Here is a 17,750-nt window from a genome sequence, read left to right on the forward strand (position 1 = left end):
TCCTGCATTAAAATCATTAACGGAAGAAATAACACCAATTTGTTTCTATTTCTTGCAATCGATGCAGACAATCTTTATTTTGCATAAAGATCCGCAGTCTAATTATTATATTTTAAACAATAAAATATGAAATTCTTGCATTATGATTTGCAGATTTTAGTATATTGCTTCAAGTTAGAGTTTTATTATACAATTATTCATATAAAGATACATACAATTGCATTACTTCTGTTGCAGTAGTAGTAAAATATTGCAGTAATGCAATTGTTTCTTTCATGTTTAACCAAATAATTGTGTAGACTTCAATAAAACTATTACGATTCCATTTCTGCCTAATAAATAAATGTATTTATACTGGTTTTGTACAGATAATTTTCTCAACTTAAATATCTATTTACATCCGTAACAAATTAGCACTGTCCTCTTTCAAATATTATACATATCAATCGAAGATATCTCGTAATCTAATATTAACATACTACATGTTACCAAATCAGAACTACCTTAAGGTAGGTATTTTATTGCCCAATTGATAAGTTTTGATCAGTTACGTTATTAAATTGCTGTGCAGCCTTATGAACATTTGCAGTAAATGATATTCCATAAAATTATATAGATATCAACTACATCGGGATGTAAAACATGCGATAATTATTAGGTTGTCTGTAATCGTAGCTATTAGAAAGTGCATCTGAAATATGTATCTAGTTTCCAGATTGAACAAAATTACCGAACAGTTGAAACATACTGAACTAAGGGGGTCGAACGAAAACGAAAGTTCCTTGCGTAGAATTCCAGAAGATTAAATTCCCCATTACTTCCTCTTATTACGTGCTCGATTAACTTTCCGGCGCGAGTGGAGCCACTAAATCCAGCGGTGTGTAATTAACCAGCGACGGCGTAACGAACCGCAAAAGCATAAAATTCTATTTTCTCAGTCAGACATACTCTAGTTCCGTTTCGTAGTAACTTCCTAATTTCGGGATTATTAACATAATAGCTATGCAGCCCACGCTGACAGAGTATTGTCCGTCTCTCGCACTGGAAATGATTGCAAGAATCAGGTCAACGGCAAAAGCATGTTTCATTAAAACAATGACTAATTGTGTTCACTTCTTAGCCGAAGATTTCACAACACACTGAACGTTCCACCGGTAGTAGGATTGTAGAATTTTACGTATTTAGAATGTTTATAAAATAAAAACTGCACATTAGAAAATCTTTGATGCAATGTAACTGTAATTTTAGTGTATTGAAATTAATCTCAAAGAATTCAGTGTCGCCAAATTAAGATATGTCCCCCCACTCTACCCTACGTCGTAAATACATATACATACACGTTTCGTCTCTGTCGTGCATGTATCCGATACTGAGAGAGGGGGTAACCTTTCCCCTCAATTCGTACTCCCTCATCTGGCGACTCTGCTCAAATTACGTACCTGAAATGGTCCAGAAGAGCCGCATACTCCACGCCCTCTTATGGTTATCGAGGCATAGTATAAAATATTGAAAAAGAAAGGACAGCAAAGAATTGAAAGAAAAGAAAAATAAATAAATCGTCGGGTGAAAGTAAAATCGAAAGAACGCTACGTTGTATAATATTAATGCATCATTTATTTAACACCTACGATGGCGATAACATGAGATGGATACGATGCGCTTAAGGTAGAATAATCTGCTAGGCAAAATGACGGTGTGCGTGCGTGTGTGTTCTCTTTTCTGAGGAAATGATTGAATGCTATAGAAAGGAAGGTAAGTAAAGAATCACATGTCGACACTTCGGGTGATAACTATTTTAATTTGTTGACTGGGAGAGGTTTCCAGAATTTCTGCAGCGCCCGGTGTTATGATACAATAATAATAATAAGAAGTATTATGTATATGTATATGTATATATATTGCATGTTTATCATATACATACATATATATATATGGCAAGGTCATTGGTCAATAAATATATTTCCTTAAGTCTGCAGCTAAATTCACCAAATAATTAATCTCTTGATCATTCAGCGTCGATCTCGATCCTCCATTCAATAAGTTAGCTATCGTGAGATACATTTAATTAATTAATGGTCTTTATCAAAGAAAATACACTCTATACAATTCGATAATATTACTCGAGGAACATGGACCACCCTCTTCTGTCTCACTCTCTCTCTCTCTTTATGTTCTGTAAATGGATGTACACGTCGTTCGGTACGAGAAGCGCCCGATCCAAGTGACGTCGGGACGATCGATCGATCGGATCCACCGTCCTCATAATTATTTGGAAAATTTAGACACGCCTTCAGTGGCCTAATCCCCTACACTCTATACGAACTAGAGGCTCTTTCGTTTCGATTGCCGGTCGGACATCAGTCACTATGAAGGTAATAGTGCGCGCAAAGTATACCTCTAATACTATCTGAGTTGTACGCTAATAGTAGATCCTTACAGTAATTAGGTAACACTATGTACACTTGCTCGGCACGGAGGGAACGGATTTCGCGACGCGGCGACAACGCACGTCCCTCCGGCCACATAACAAAAGTCCCTCTGTCGATCCCGTTGGCGATCGCACGCCGGGGAACAAAAACCCCCCAACGAATCAGATCACCCTAGCACGCTAATATCACTTTGCGTCGTCGTAAGTAAATAAGTACCGCCTTGTCTCTCTTCCCCGGTGTACGTCTTAGTAATTCGCGATCGCCATTTTGTCGCTGCGTTCCTCCTCGGTGTTCCGCGGACCTTCCTCGTTCCCGATCAAGCACACCCCGATCATGGCGTTCAGCTTCATAGCAAGTAGCGATGATGATGCTTCCGCTGCCGATGCTGCGTTCTGCAGTTTCGGGCTCGTGTTCATCGCAGCTCTCGCGAAACTAGTCCGGCCCACGAGACTCCGAAACTCGCTTCTAGAACCAGTAGAGATCTTTCGAATCCTGGACCTGGGACTCGAGACCTGCAACAAGAATTTCAGCCGATTTTCAGTCGGGACTTCATTCTGAATAGGCAGAGCCTGCTGTAATAGACTATCTACTGTAGGCCCCCATATAATGTCATCAAAGAATTGTTTAGAAAAACTGTATGCAAGGTCTACGTCCATAAAAAGCCGCATTACAGGATGACACTGCTTGTTCAACCACACACTACTTTCCTGTACAATTTTGTTCCATCTTTAATAACAGTGAAACAATCGAGGTATAATTAGCTCCGGTTACTAAGTGCACCCTGTATACAGTGGACCCAAAAAATATTTGCGGCTCTTTATGCAAAATAAAAATTGTCTGCATCGACTACAAGAAATAGAAACCAAATTGAATTTTATTTCTTCCCTTAATGATTTTAATAGAGGAGAAATCATATAATATTACCAACGCTTTCAATTTTTCAAATATTTCAACAATTTTGAATTTCGTCTACTCAATTTTAAGCATAAGGTAGTCTATTTCCGAGACTCGAGAAATGGTCGACATTTAAACAATAATAATTTTCTCATTTCGAAGCGCGAAGCCCCTACTTTCACAGACCATCATTTTTAGGGTATTTTTGTGCATGATATAGCAGGTAGAAAGCTGAAGACGCGTTTTTTGTTTAAGATGGCTGATTACTGGAACAACAGTGCAAACAAATGACTGAAATTATGTCTATCCTGGGTTTACACGAGCCATCATCTGCCCCCAAACTCAATAGTCATGAACATCCACGCGCATGCCGTTGAGCAATCATCGATTCGACCCGACCGATTTCACAGGCTGTCCCCGGGGACAGGACTTTCTCGTATGGGACAAGTAATTGGTTATACGGAAAGGTAGGAATGACTTTTTCTTTCAAGCGACCGGCTCATCGTTCATCGAAATTTATAACGCGGCCAGCCGCGTAATAAAAGAAGAGTCAACGTTTTGACGGATGCGAGGGTGCAGAACTGGTGATGGCACCCGCTGAGCGACACGGACGGACAAACCGACGCGACGGACGACGGAGCCAAGGGAACGAACGAAGGAACGAACAGACGGACAGACGAACGGACGGGGGACAAACGGAATATGTCACGAGATCGACCAGTTAAGATCTCATGTTCCTTACAACGGTTGCACGCCTGTGTCCGGGACTATCTTTGATCTTGATATCTCTCCGAAGGGTGACCGTGCGGATCATCCTGGTCCTCGAGCTACGCTTCGACGATACGCCATCCCTCGAGAATCATCCGTAATTAAGGAGAAGTTTATGGGAATCCGGCGGGTCTTGAGCAAACAGTTGTACTTGCCAGTGCCGGTCAGGTGAAGTGTCGCATCGTTCCGCAACTAGGGCTCGCTTAAATTTGGAAAGTTTGGGGTCCGGAAGTTAAATTGGTGCGTTTGCCTTTCTCTCCCAAAAATTGACCCGAGAGAATAGGACAGTGAAAGCGAGACGTAGACACTTCGAAAGGACGCCGCAAGCATAAAAAATGAACGTGTAAGAAAATGTCAAATTCAGTTATTTTTGTGTTACCTTCCCAAATGTGTTACCAATGGACTGGTGAGATTCTTACGATTAAAATGAGTACAAACACGACGTTAATCGGTCTACTTTTATAGACTTCATACTTATGTCCTTAATTTAACTATTTATATTGAGTCTGTAAAACTAGTCCAATTCACGTCGTGTTTGGACTCGTTTTAATCAGATCAATCTGAATAAACCACTGGTACTATGTTTGAAAAGGTAAGACAAAAATGATTGAATTTGAATTTTATTTCATGATTCTTACGCTCGCGGCACCCCTCTTTGAAGTACGTCTGTCTCTTTTCCTCTAATAGTTTTATTTTTTTTCCATTAATATAATAAAACTTGATGATCAGAACAGTTGTATAATAATGTCTGACATGTCCACACCTGGTTTATCATGCATACAGAATCTTATGTTTTCTTACACGTATTTAAATAGTCTTGCCTCATCTCAGACTTATTTAAAGAGACCCTTTTATTAGGTACTTTCTATATGTATTATATGAAAACTTAGTTAGCAAAAAGTTAACAGAAACATAATAAAAAGATAAATTGAAAATAACATGCTCTTAAATTCTTCTGAAGCTTTTACTGTATTGCATTTCATTTACCTATTTGTGCAATAAATTAAAAATCGATTTTTAGTTTCCTCGTTTCTCGAGAAAATTAATCAAATGTTTTACAGTATATTAATGGCTGTCTCTCAAAAAGACCTGTCGATATTAATGGATCGCGATTCGAATCGTGAAGCGTGGTAATCAGATATTACACGTCGATGTTAAATTAAACGGCCGTGAACGTGCGTCGCATCGTGCGTCGGTGTAATTTCAAGTTGCAGCTCTCGGAGTGGTAGATCGACGTTTTCGAATACTTAAATTCACGGCACGTGATACACGGCACGGCCGATTAAGTTTGTATCTGTCGGCGCACACGTGCCAGCACGTGGATCTACCTGCTTCAAAGTCAGCAACGTGTGCGCCCGTACGTTACCATATTGGCGCATCTACGCTGAAAGAAACACGGTCGGAGGCACAAAAGATTTGATCTTGCCGGTGACAACGGGAACGCGAAGCACTATTTGATAGGGAGCCACTGAGCCGGAAAATGATGCTAGAACACACCGTGAGAAGGGGGCAACTACTCGTACTTGGGGAATCGTGTTTCATTGAACAAATTACAGTACTTGAAACTGAGTCTCGAATGAGACTGTTGACTTTTATAAATAAAAGTTGTTAATCGCTGAACTTGACATTGTAACCTGCTTGTTATATTTTTTCTGCTTGTTATAGTAAAGTTGAGAGCACTACTTTTATTAACTTATCAATAGTATTTATTAATCTAATTAATATAAATGTGTAAAAAAATTTGACCTAGAAATTCAAGACCAAGGGCAACTTCGCGACAATTTTTTTTACAGATCTTCATCGATCCGAAGATGTAGAATACGCATATGGCAGCCAAAACCAAACATTTCTTTACTCCCTGTACATTAATGTATACTATTTTATAATATTGTAATATACAGTGTACATATAGTAATTCTAGTTTGGGAACATGAATTATAGAATTAATAATAAAAATTAAGATTTCGAGAATGGAAGGGTCTACCAAGTAATATTACAGAAATTGCAGATTCTTCACACTATTTATAATTTTCACACGACTACAATAGGTATTTAATCATCGCATTACTCTATTTACCCTAGGGATGTAGGGTCCGCACCAAATAGATTGAAAATATTGAGTTAACCCACAAGTCAAGACTGTGCAAACATTAGGGTATTTGATGGACTCACCCTTACGAAAATCGCCGAGTGTCACAGAGTCTTATTTACACAGATCGCAGTCATGGTTTCGAGCCATCTAACAGTTAGATGGCTGGACTCTAACTGACGATTTGTTACGGTTTATACTTATGTCATAACATAATGTCGTTAACCATTAAGGAGTCTTGGAAATTTGAACAAAATAAAAATGAATTGGTAACATACATATCTTTAAAAACATTAGAAGAACCAAGACATTGCTACACCATCTTCGATTTATCGAAATTATGAAAATAAAAATTACACATTTATTCAAATTCTATCTCTTACGATTAACTCCGAAAATTTTTATTGTATTCAAAAATCCTCGATCAAGTCATCGTTTACATACTTATGGTTATTATTCTCCTGATTGCATTGTTTGCGTATTGTTTTCCGTGTTACTTATTCGCACCTTCCCTTTCATTCTTTATCACTGAATTTTGTTATTATATGTATAAAACAGTGGTATTCCACTATTCAACTTATTAGTTGATCTGACCATCTTCAATTTTAATTGATCTACAGTAATGACCAAAATGATATTTCGTCTATTTGTAAAATTCACTGAACAAATCCCTATACACAGAATTCATTATTTTTCTATTCCATAAATTGTGTGTTATGTTTACAAAGAACAATTTGTAACTAATATTCTTTATTTTGATTTTATTAGAACAATGATTTAAGTGACCTTCATTTCCCCCGAATAAAATTGCGGAGCTTCAATCGACAGACATCAAAAGACGAATGAAATAATTAATCGTAACGATGACATATATAACAAATTCCAGGCAATACGTTTGGCCGGAAACAAAAGTGGAGGAGCCCCTTAGCCATAATCGACGCGGGTCCTTCCACTTAAATAAGGGAGGGTGACTCGGTAGCCCAACGAAGACTGGGCAATATTGTCCGCGCTATCTGACACACCATTTACCAGCTACACCCCCGTCCATTTTGTTCCAGCATATTGGCCTCTCGCATACTCGACCATGAAAACGTTATAGCCGCATACGCGGCTCACATAAATCGTTTTGACACTTATGGTACATTATTCGATGGTTGCAGCCCTCCGTGTTGAATTAGGATGCTCTCTCACGGGAATTATGATCAGACATGATCGCTGCTCCGAAACCGGAACACGACGTCGCGCGTATTTAATTGAATATAATTGGAACTAAAGTTTTGTAATTATTCGAATACTGAATTATATTACATCCCTCAATGATAAAGCGTAATCTTTCAGTAATAATTATTATTCTTCTAGTATTCTAATTCTACTCATTTTTCTCTGTTAAAAAATTTGGTATTTGATTGAATGAGAATCAAACTTGAGTTTGTAAAGGGAAAAAGACTCAAAAGTTTTAATACAATTTGAGATAGCAATAATTTGCAAATTTTACCATTTTTAGTCTCTTTATATTGTAAGGATGCCTTCAATTATAGGAGCAACTAATTTTATTGTTGCCATTTCTTTAATAAAAAATATTTTACTCAACTTTGATTAGGAAGTAGGCAATATTGGTAGCAAGGGTGGCTGAATTAATTTATCTTTGTATCATTCTGTATACATATTTAAAATATTTAAAATATACAGAATGGTACGAAAATAAAGCAAATATTCGGTATATTTAATTCTGTTATTTTATTCCAATGAATTATGGTTTTAAAAAACTTAAAAATCATGTTTCAATATTTAGTTTCAAAATAATGTAATGGAATATCCAATTCTATTATTTGAAAATCGTATGAATTTTTATTACAAATGTTACATGTTTTCGGTACTTCATAAAAACCTAAGTAGTATGAGGTACCATTGTGAATGGTCTGTGCGTTATTAAAAGGAACAATAATCATTTACAACTGAAGAATACACTGGAGCGTGTTTCCGTTTGAAACCTCAGATACGCAAAAGCCGGTGAATACAAAGTTACGGATGAACGCACCTGTTATGAATGTTTCAGTATTCAATATCGCGATATCAAAGAGCATGGCAAGACGGTACAAGGAATTCCCTCCGGCGTTTCCAACAAAGAAGCAGTACACAAAGTCGAAGGAAATTCGGACCGAAACTTCCCGATCCGAGAATTTTTCAATTCTGTCTTTTGCGTTTCATTGTAAACTTAATTATTATTGCATTGGACTAAGATGTTAATAATCATCCTCGTAGTCAAGTTTTATTTTAATGTGATTTCCCAACACTATTGAAAATATAACTACGTTAATAAGATAACTCATATTTAATCATCCTACATTATTTATTTGAACAATACTGCCATTCTATCATTCTGCCATAATTTCCACATATTCTTTAGAAACAATTCTTAACAATTGTATACATAACAAAACATAAGAAACCTATGTAGAATTTAAGAAACATTACTTGTGGTTATTACAATTTTTAAAGATATCTAGCTATTTCAGTTCAATGATCATTTAAATTGTATACACGACAGATGTAAAACTTATAAAATTCTTCAAAGATTAATGAACATTCAATTCAACCAAATAAATAATGAATGTAAAATAATTTTAAATAATTTACAAAATTAAATTCTGTTTTCATTGATTTATAAGGTTTTATTAATAGTATTTGCGATAGTATGTAATAATATTTGCAAGACAGTTCATATTTCAAATGTCAAAGAGAAATTATTGCACGCCAATGTCAAGCAATAAGTTGTAGGGATTTACTGGCTTAATTCTCAATTAATAATCGCTCATTGATGCATAGAAGGTTAGAAACGGGGTGAAATCAATGTAGGGACTTTCCTTTACCACGAGTATATTGGATTTCAGCTAGCGAGGGGTTTGACCCCCATTGATAAGGGTCATCACCATGCTTTTCGATACGCATCCCCCGACAGCGAAAAGGGTCGGTCGGTCGCTAGGGTCCGGTTTTCGCTTTTTAAATCGGCGGTGTTCGATTTAATTTCATTCCTATGTTTTCCTCTCTTGACGTCAACTTTGCCATTCGAGGTTAAGATGATTACTGCGGATCTTTATGCAAAATAAAAATGTTTGCATTGATTACAAGACACAGGAGCCAAATACATATTGCTTACTTTTTAAAATTATCTTATCCAGCTGAAACTAACATACATTTTTGTCATAAATGTATAAAATCTCCAGTCTAGCGATTACGAAAGACCTAAATATACGTTTTGTTTTCTCAAAAGCCAATCAGAGTGTCAGGTTTTATATGTATAACTGTAAAAATGTCAGGTTGTTTTCAAGTTACGAAAAATAAAAGACGATTTATTAATAAGCAAATTTTTTTGAGAAATCAAGAGATAATTTAAACCACGGTTACATGGCTGGTTTTTTGGACGTACTTATTAATATTATAAAGTACTCCTTTTTTAGAACGGTCCTCAATTGTTGAGGATCCATCTTGTTGATTATTTATCGTACAAATTCAGAAAAATTGCATCTAGCATTATCATTGAGTAACTGTTCTAATATCCGAACATGTTATCCGATTCATGTTGGATAATGGAGGTTCTACTGTACTCGCAAATAGTGAAAGGAAAAAAGTACGGTGGATCTTAAGCGGGGGTTTAAGGACGAAGAGGACACGCGTTCACCGCAGAGCCGGGCTCACCGGTTCACCGGAGACACTCCGGCTGCGAACGAGCCGACTTCGAGAGATCGATATAACCGGCGGCTTTCGACCACTCCCTCCATCCGACCGGCTGACCAATCGAGGCTCGCTAGCCATCCCCGGCTACCCTGGTGTCCCTCTTTTCCATTCTCTTCCCTTTTGCTCTCACCGGTAGAAGCGGGTATACAAGCGTGGATTACGTGACGTCAGCGTGCGACGCCATTTTCGAGGCGCGTGCCAGAAAGCCCCGGCCTGCACCGACCCGCGGATCGAGAATATTCTCCAGAGAATGTCCCACGCGGACGAGAATTTATGGCGAAGATTCCCTGAATTAATTCTCTTGGAAATATTGAGAGCGCCTCCGCGTCGCCACCGCGCCGCGCCGTAGAGCGCCGCACCGGCCCCTTTCTTTGTTTCCTCGCGACCGCCGCAAACCGCTTGACCAACACGGCGACGCGACGCGACGCGACGCCGATATCGTTCCCCGAGCTCCACAGTTGGCACACTCTCCGATTCTTTCCAAATATTAACCCTTTCTGCCCCTATATCGTGGCCAGGGTCGACTGTGACTTTGCGCCAGTTGGGGAGAAGTGGGCAATGACGGTCACTTAAGTTGTAGTAGAGCCATATAATACATTTGTTACTATTTCTTCGTATAACTAAAATTGTTAAACGAAAATAATTAATTTTACTCCAAATTAATTTAGTGAAACTCGCCCTTTACACTCCTAGGCTTTCTTCAAGTGTAACAGCAGCTCAATTTATTTATTTAGTATTTATGGAAATAATTACTCTATTTATAAAGTAGAAGGCGGTCACTTATGCTATAGTTGTAGTAGAACAACAATAAAACATTTGTCACCAATTTCTTCTTATAAACGAAAATTGTTAAACTATTTATGGGGTACGAAAATAATTAATTTCATTCGAAATTAATTTAGTGAAACTCACCCTTTGCATTCGATGGCTTTCCTGAAGTCTATCAGCAACTCAATTTATTTGTTTAGTAATTATGGAAATGAGTACTCTAGTTCAATCAGATTTCTAGATCTGGCAAAGGTTTGGACCTTGTAGGTACCATAATTGCCAGCGAAGTGTTTACGTGGAAAATTAAAAGAGACATTTGAGTTGCTTCACTAATAACAAAGTTGTGATAGAATATGGTATTTTAATTAATTAAGCTTTGAATTAAAATTGTTATTTTCAATACCTATTTACATTTAAAACATCTACGTATACAAGAAAATTCGACACAAGATAATGGATACCAATTTAATATAAAAATTATAAAAAAATCTAAGACGTATAGTTATATGAATATTTCTTATTTACCAAATATAAAGTGCTATACTTTTTCAACTTTGTTTCAAACATAAAATATTACGAGTCCCATAGGCGGAGTAAAAATAGTACAAATGTGTAAAGAAGTTAAATGATCAATTGTAAGAGGTATATTTCTCATTCAATAAATATAGATACAGTATAAACATGCTGTACTTTTTCATACACTTTGTCACAGATGTCAAAAATGTTACTACTACAATAGGCGGAATAAAACACGTGCAAACAAGTAAGGAAGTTGAATAAAGTGTCGGCAAGTCGGAGTTCAAATATATCATTCTCAATCAGCACGTTAATTCGACAAAATACCGTGAACGGAATTCAATCTCGTATTCACGAGGCGAAATTCGTATTTGATTTAAACCATCTAGGGGTCGCAACGTCGTTGCGGCTGCGTGCTCGGAAGCAATAGATTTCGCGATTTCAGTTCGTCGCTCTTCCGGTACGGATAACGAATCACGCTCGTAAATTCGTGTCTGTTCGCGGCCGCTGAGAATTAATGTTCATCGGGGAAAGATAAAAGTACGCGAACGGCATTAAATTAACATCTCGGATCCAGTTTTACTGCGTGCAGCGTCGGCCCCGCAATTTCTTGGTTTCCGCGGCACGTTCTTTCGCGACCATTCAACTTCCTACTCGAAGAAATGCCTCGTGCGTATTTTCCACGAAGCTTACTGGAGTACAACATTCTTTGTTAATCAAGTTTCGATTTCTTCCGCTTTTCCGAACGAAACTGTTTCACGTTGCCAGTCTGTTTCGTGTGTTCAGAGCTTTATGTTTTCGTAATGACCGTGATCGTTTGAATGTACTGATGAGAGATCTCGAAAAGGCAGGCTTGGATGGTTCATAAAACAATTAAAGATTACTTTAACAAATATGTTTTGTTACCATTAACTGTATGTACAATTAATACGTATACATAAAATACATATGTACACATTTTTAATTACAGCAATAGTACTTTTTTATTTAATAAGTAATTTTAAAACTGTTCGATTTTCCGAATCATCTCGGTCCCAATTAGTTCGGATAATCGAGGTGTAATTGAAGGTTTCACATTGTACTTACTGTTTTCTCTAACGCAACATACAAATTCGTATTTGAACCAAATTTTTATCCAGGATATAAAAATTGTAATTGATATACATACACGGTGTGGCCGGACGGGTGGTACAACAGAACAGGGAGTGATACTACATGTAAAAATAAGACGAAAAAAAGGAATAAAATTTTTTTCTTTAACGCTTCGTTTTCGAGGAAATCGAGTTTGAAAATGCAGCGTCTGACCGTGTCTGTCTGACGCGTCTGAGCGTGATCAACCAATTCTACTTTGTGCATATACTAAAGCACGCGACCGAGTCTAACGAAAAAATGTTATTCCTTTTTACTTTACTACGTTCTTATTAGCTTGCCGTGTTGTTGTATGCGTCAAATCTTGTAATCCAATTTTAAACCTCTTCACATAGCTCAATCTTGCCGAAATTTTGTATACACACTTGCTTCCGATGACAATAAAAGTAGAAAATAAAATATATAAAAAAAATTGGCTTAATATCACGTTTATATTAAAGTGCACTAAAAAGGAGAAAATAATTTTTTTCCTGGTTCTCCATAAAATACCGAATCCAGTTAAATGATTAATAATATTTTTCCCCAAAATTTCAAGCAATTAGTTTAAAATTTGTTCTGTTATCATATAAAATAAGTGTCGGAATATATAGAAAAATTTAATATTTTTAATAAAATCATGACATTAGTGACTATAAAAATAAAAGCGTGGAGCACCCACGAAGCACCATTACCTTCGTATTCCGACACTAATTTTATAACAGAAGAAATTTTGAAATAATTGCTTGAAATTTTGGGGAAATTATTAATCATTTAACTGGATTCGGTATTTTATGGAGAACCAGGAAAAAAATTTTCTCCTTAGTGCATTTTAATATAAGCGTGGTTTTTATAAAGATTTTTTTCGACTTATTTTTACATGTACATACAATCACCCCATACTCGGTTGTAACACCCGTTCGGCCACACTCTGTATAAGCATCGAGTTTACCAATAAAAGTTAAATAAATATTGAAAGCCTAATTAATTGAAATATGTTGACACAGACGCACAGCAAATTTTTTATTCGGCCACAAACAGTGTTCCAATAGCAGTGGACGCAATTTGAAACGAAGGTCAATTTAGTGAATATTTTTTAAAGGAATAGTAATTATTTTCACGGAGCACAGGTTCGATCAATTTCTACAAATAAATATAGCTAAGTGAGGCATGAGGCGCCGAGAAAATAATTACTATTTCAAACAGTACGATCGTGAAAAGTATCTGCTTTATTTTTAAAAGAATGTTGAATAAATGTTGGAGTTGTATGAGAATCCCTTTAAGGGAACGTTCACATAATTCACTAATCTCTATCAGTGATTTCAGAATTGAACTGTTTGTTGAACCTTCTTCTCCATCAGCGAATCACATTCAAGGAATTCCAAACATTTCCCACTGATTTCTATTCCACGAATCAGAATCGATTCTCCGAAACCACCTCTATCGTGGGAATGGAGAGGGCGCTATTACTATTGTCTTCTTCGGTAACTACAGAATTTACGTTTATTTACTATCAAATCGCGACTCCTGTGAACTCTCGCAGCAAAAACGTACCTTTCATTAGCGTGAATATCAAACTACAATAACCAAGCTGGAGTAACAATTAAATTTCTCTTGTCTGCATTCCTGAAGATTTTGTCAACATTCCTTTTCGCGTTCTGCTTAAAAATACCTTGAACTGGCTGCGACAAAAATGAAAGCACAATTTTCTATTACACACCTAATGTCTAACCGTGTACCTGTTCAATGTCTAATCTATGACAAGGACTAAATTATAAAAATTAAAGCATGAAAGCTGAAATCTATTAAACCACAGTTCCTTGGAACTACATACCACCCATTCCGAGTGGATTGTATAGTTTTGTGTGTAGAGTAGAGAGGAATTCTCCTCCCAAAAAGTGCAGCAAATGAGCAAGGCTGTAGGGAAGACCCCGGAATACCAGGACTTCCGCCATCGTAGAAGTTGTTGCCGCGATCATGTCGAATTTGTCGATACAAGCCGGTGACGGGCAATTAAATTAATGATTTCCCAGAAGTAATAGAGACTGTCTAGGTGGTGAGAGGTGGAGGAGGGAGGGAGTGTATAAAACCGCCGGCAGTAACGTCACACGGTGCGCCATGACCATCTAGAGTGGCGAGCGTCATCAGATGTCGCACGGTAATTGCGATTTATTTCTCTTAATCGCGCTTAAACGGCAGCCAATTTATGCCGGTCGAGTTAATTTTACGCAATTATATAATTACCGAGAGGCTCGGGGCACCGCGGCACGGCCTAATCGGGGTGCCAAGCGGCGTTCTAATGGCGGCACTTCAGATTCGAAGACACCGCGGGGACGCTTTGCTCTCCGAAATTACCTTCTCACCCTTCGAACGCGAAGTGATCCTTTCGAGGACTCGTTAAAGACTCCCCGCGTCCTTCGTGACGTCGACGAAAAACTTGGAATATTCTACTGTGCTTATTTCCGTCAATATTAAACCCCAACGTTAATTATGGAATTAATTAATACAATCTTTGCGACCTTCGTGACGTCGATGAAGGAGTTACAACCCTGCTGTATTTATTGTGGAATAATTGTAACATGGGCCTCCATGTCCTTCGTGTCGTCAATGAAGATCTACTATTGTGTTTACTGTACATTTATTGTATTCATAAATATCAAACTCCGATGTTTATTATTGAATTAATTAATACCTGAATCTTTTTGCGACCTTCGTGACGTCAAAGAAGGAATTACAACATTGCTGTATTTATTTCCGTCAATATCAGACTCTAATGTTAACTATTGTTATTGCATTAGTTGATTGCCAATGCTCGTGCCCGACTGGACAATACTACACAAACGGTTAGATTGTAGAATTATTGTAATTAATAAATGGACTTCCATGTCCTTTGTGACGTCGATGAAGGACGCTATTGTGTTTATTGTACATTTATTTCCATCAATATCAGACTTCAATGTTTATTATTATTATTATATTAGATGATTGCTAATGCTCGTGCCTGACTTGACAATAACGCACAAACGGTTGCATTGTAGAATTTGCGACAGATTTAGGGCCAATTTAGGAAACGCTTACATTCGCCCGCGCGCGCACGCTCGCTAGCTCGCGCTTCTCGGCTAGTGGCTCAGATTGAGAGTTGGTTCGCTGATCGGACCGACCAAACGAGTTTTCAAGAATTTACTTGCCGGAATGTCGGCAACGCTCATTATTCTAACTGGCGTGTGCTACCGTAAGGGCCAGTTGTGCACGCTCGCTGGTTCCGAGTAGCCGCGACCTCGTCGAGTCAAACATCGATTCTGGAAATTAATGAATAAATAAGGAAGGACTCCTCGTCCTCCTTCTTGGTTCCAACGAATGCCGATTCCGCGACTACCATTCTAAAAAAACAACTCCATCGCGCGGTGACGGACTACCAGATTTTTATAAATCGTACTCCGCAGGAACTGCGGGTTTCGGCGTTTCATAGAAAATCGAACGTTTTCGTTTTTTCGTTACGTTACGTTACGTTACGTTTCGTGCATCCAAAATCTTTCATAGAATATGCTCAGTTAGCACGTCTTTAATTTCTGTACACCTCTTTTCTTTTCTCGCCCCCTTTCTTAAATGTTTCTTTTCCATTCGCAAGATAATCATTAATCGATTTTAATTTACAATTAAATTATTGTTGCAATGAAACTAAGAATTAGACTGTGGATTTTTGTGCAGAATAACAATTGTCTCAGTCAACTATAAGAAGAGAAATTCAATAAAAATATTACTGCTTCCTTTAATACTCTCTTAGTGAGCTGAAAATTTGAAATACTTTTAACGTCTTCACAGTTGTGTATTTTTTGATTCAGTTGTATTATAAATGAATAAAATCCACAATAATTGAAAAATGAAATAATTAGTGATTGCATCCATACAGGAGCTATAGTGTAGAATTAACTAATGAATTTATGTCATACAAAGAGTGTCATACAATAGAGCAATGTATATTGACTCGAACGCGAAGGTTAATTATTTCTGCGTTAATACGCTAATATAATTATCCATTAAAACGTTCACTGTTCGAGCAAGGAGTTAAAGATAAAATTAAAGCAAATATAATGAGGAATTTTAATTACGCAATGATATAATATTTTGTTTGTACCGATTGGACAAATATTTCTCCATAATTATGAAGATATTCGCATTATTTTATTTATCTGGTTAGAGAAATGCTGTTCTCATTTTTATTGGGTCGTAAACACTTTTACGTTCAGTGGTAGAACAAAAGACCTTATTTTGTTATTATTAAATTTATTTTGTTGCAGCTAATTCTGATCAAGACGTAGTATAGTATTATACTTTTATAAAATTTGTTGGATTTTTTTTAATTAGAACTGGTACGACGATAAGACAAGGATGAGATAGTGAAAAAATAGAAAAGAAAACATGGGGATGAAAGGGAAGAATCTTCGTTTCTGCAATTGGTACGTTGACATGGCCAAAATGGCTACTGGAAGAGGGTCGGACCCATGGTGTGCGAAATCAATGACAGCGAAAGGGATGAGAGTGGAGAAGTGGAGCTCTAGTATCGATCTTCGACCCTTAAATTTCTATACATACATACACGCGAATCTGAACTAGCGCGTACTGTTGCGTTCTCGTTCCCGTTTTCACTTGTCGATTTGTACAGATTGGATCTCGAAATTACTTCAATATTTTTATCGTATTATAATAAATTATTTTGCTATTCGTAACATCAGTATACATAATAGTAGTCAGCAGATCGATAATTAAATAGTAAGGGATGATTTGTAGACGGCAAAAGTTATCACACAATTATTTAATTAAAATCTAAATTTTTTAAATATTTTTTGCACACCGTGTGACAAATCAGCATACACCTAAATCAAAGATTTAATTAAGTATTCTGTATGCCGATAGTCGGAAATTCAATTCAATTGATTAATTTCCAATCGATACCAATTAACCTTCATCCGTGTTTCCCAACTTAATTCGTCTGTTGATGATGTCAACTTGGCACGATGATAAAAAAATTATATAACGGAAAGATAAAGAAATTAACCTTGATAAGAGTGATAACTACTAAAATGCAACGTACCAAACACCATCAATCATATCATACGTGTAAAAACAATGACGCTGGAAGAAGAATAGAAAATCTGCTGAATAACATGAACAGTCTGCTAAATTTAGAGGACAATATAACAAATCAGATTTATAACAAAACTACACAAACTGTAAGGGTACAGTGTATGTACATATGTAGTGGAGCGGTGGAGATGGAAGATAGCGGCGAGGATAGCGGTGCACATACACTACTGTGCAAAAGAAAGAAGCACCCGGCCATATTTAATAGGGCCTATATAAATCAAATAAGAACACAGTAAGTTTTGAAAAAGGATTCCGCCGTTTAATTGAATAGTTCTGAGAAT

At 37.0% G+C, this 17,750-nt stretch overlaps 1 protein-coding gene across 2 annotated transcripts in view; it reads right to left on the reverse strand.

Moving 5' to 3' along the window:
- Window positions 1-231: 231 nt before the first annotated feature.
- Window positions 232-17,750, reverse strand: part of Vg (transcription factor vestigial) — a 144,177-nt gene continuing 126,658 nt past the window's right edge. Inside the window, exon 6 of one of the 2 annotated variants that reach the window (XM_076421614.1) lies at window positions 232-2,941. In XM_076421614.1, coding sequence (XP_076277729.1) covers window positions 2,895-2,941 — 47 coding nt within the window. In that variant the 3' untranslated portion in view covers window positions 232-2,894. The remainder of the gene's footprint in view (window positions 2,942-17,750) is intronic. The other variant, XM_076421613.1, reaches the window with a different exon arrangement.

The sequence above is a fragment of the Lasioglossum baleicum genome, chromosome 4, assembly GCF_051020765.1.
Source record: "Lasioglossum baleicum chromosome 4, iyLasBale1, whole genome shotgun sequence".
Taxonomy (NCBI): Eukaryota; Metazoa; Arthropoda; class Insecta; order Hymenoptera; family Halictidae; genus Lasioglossum; species Lasioglossum baleicum.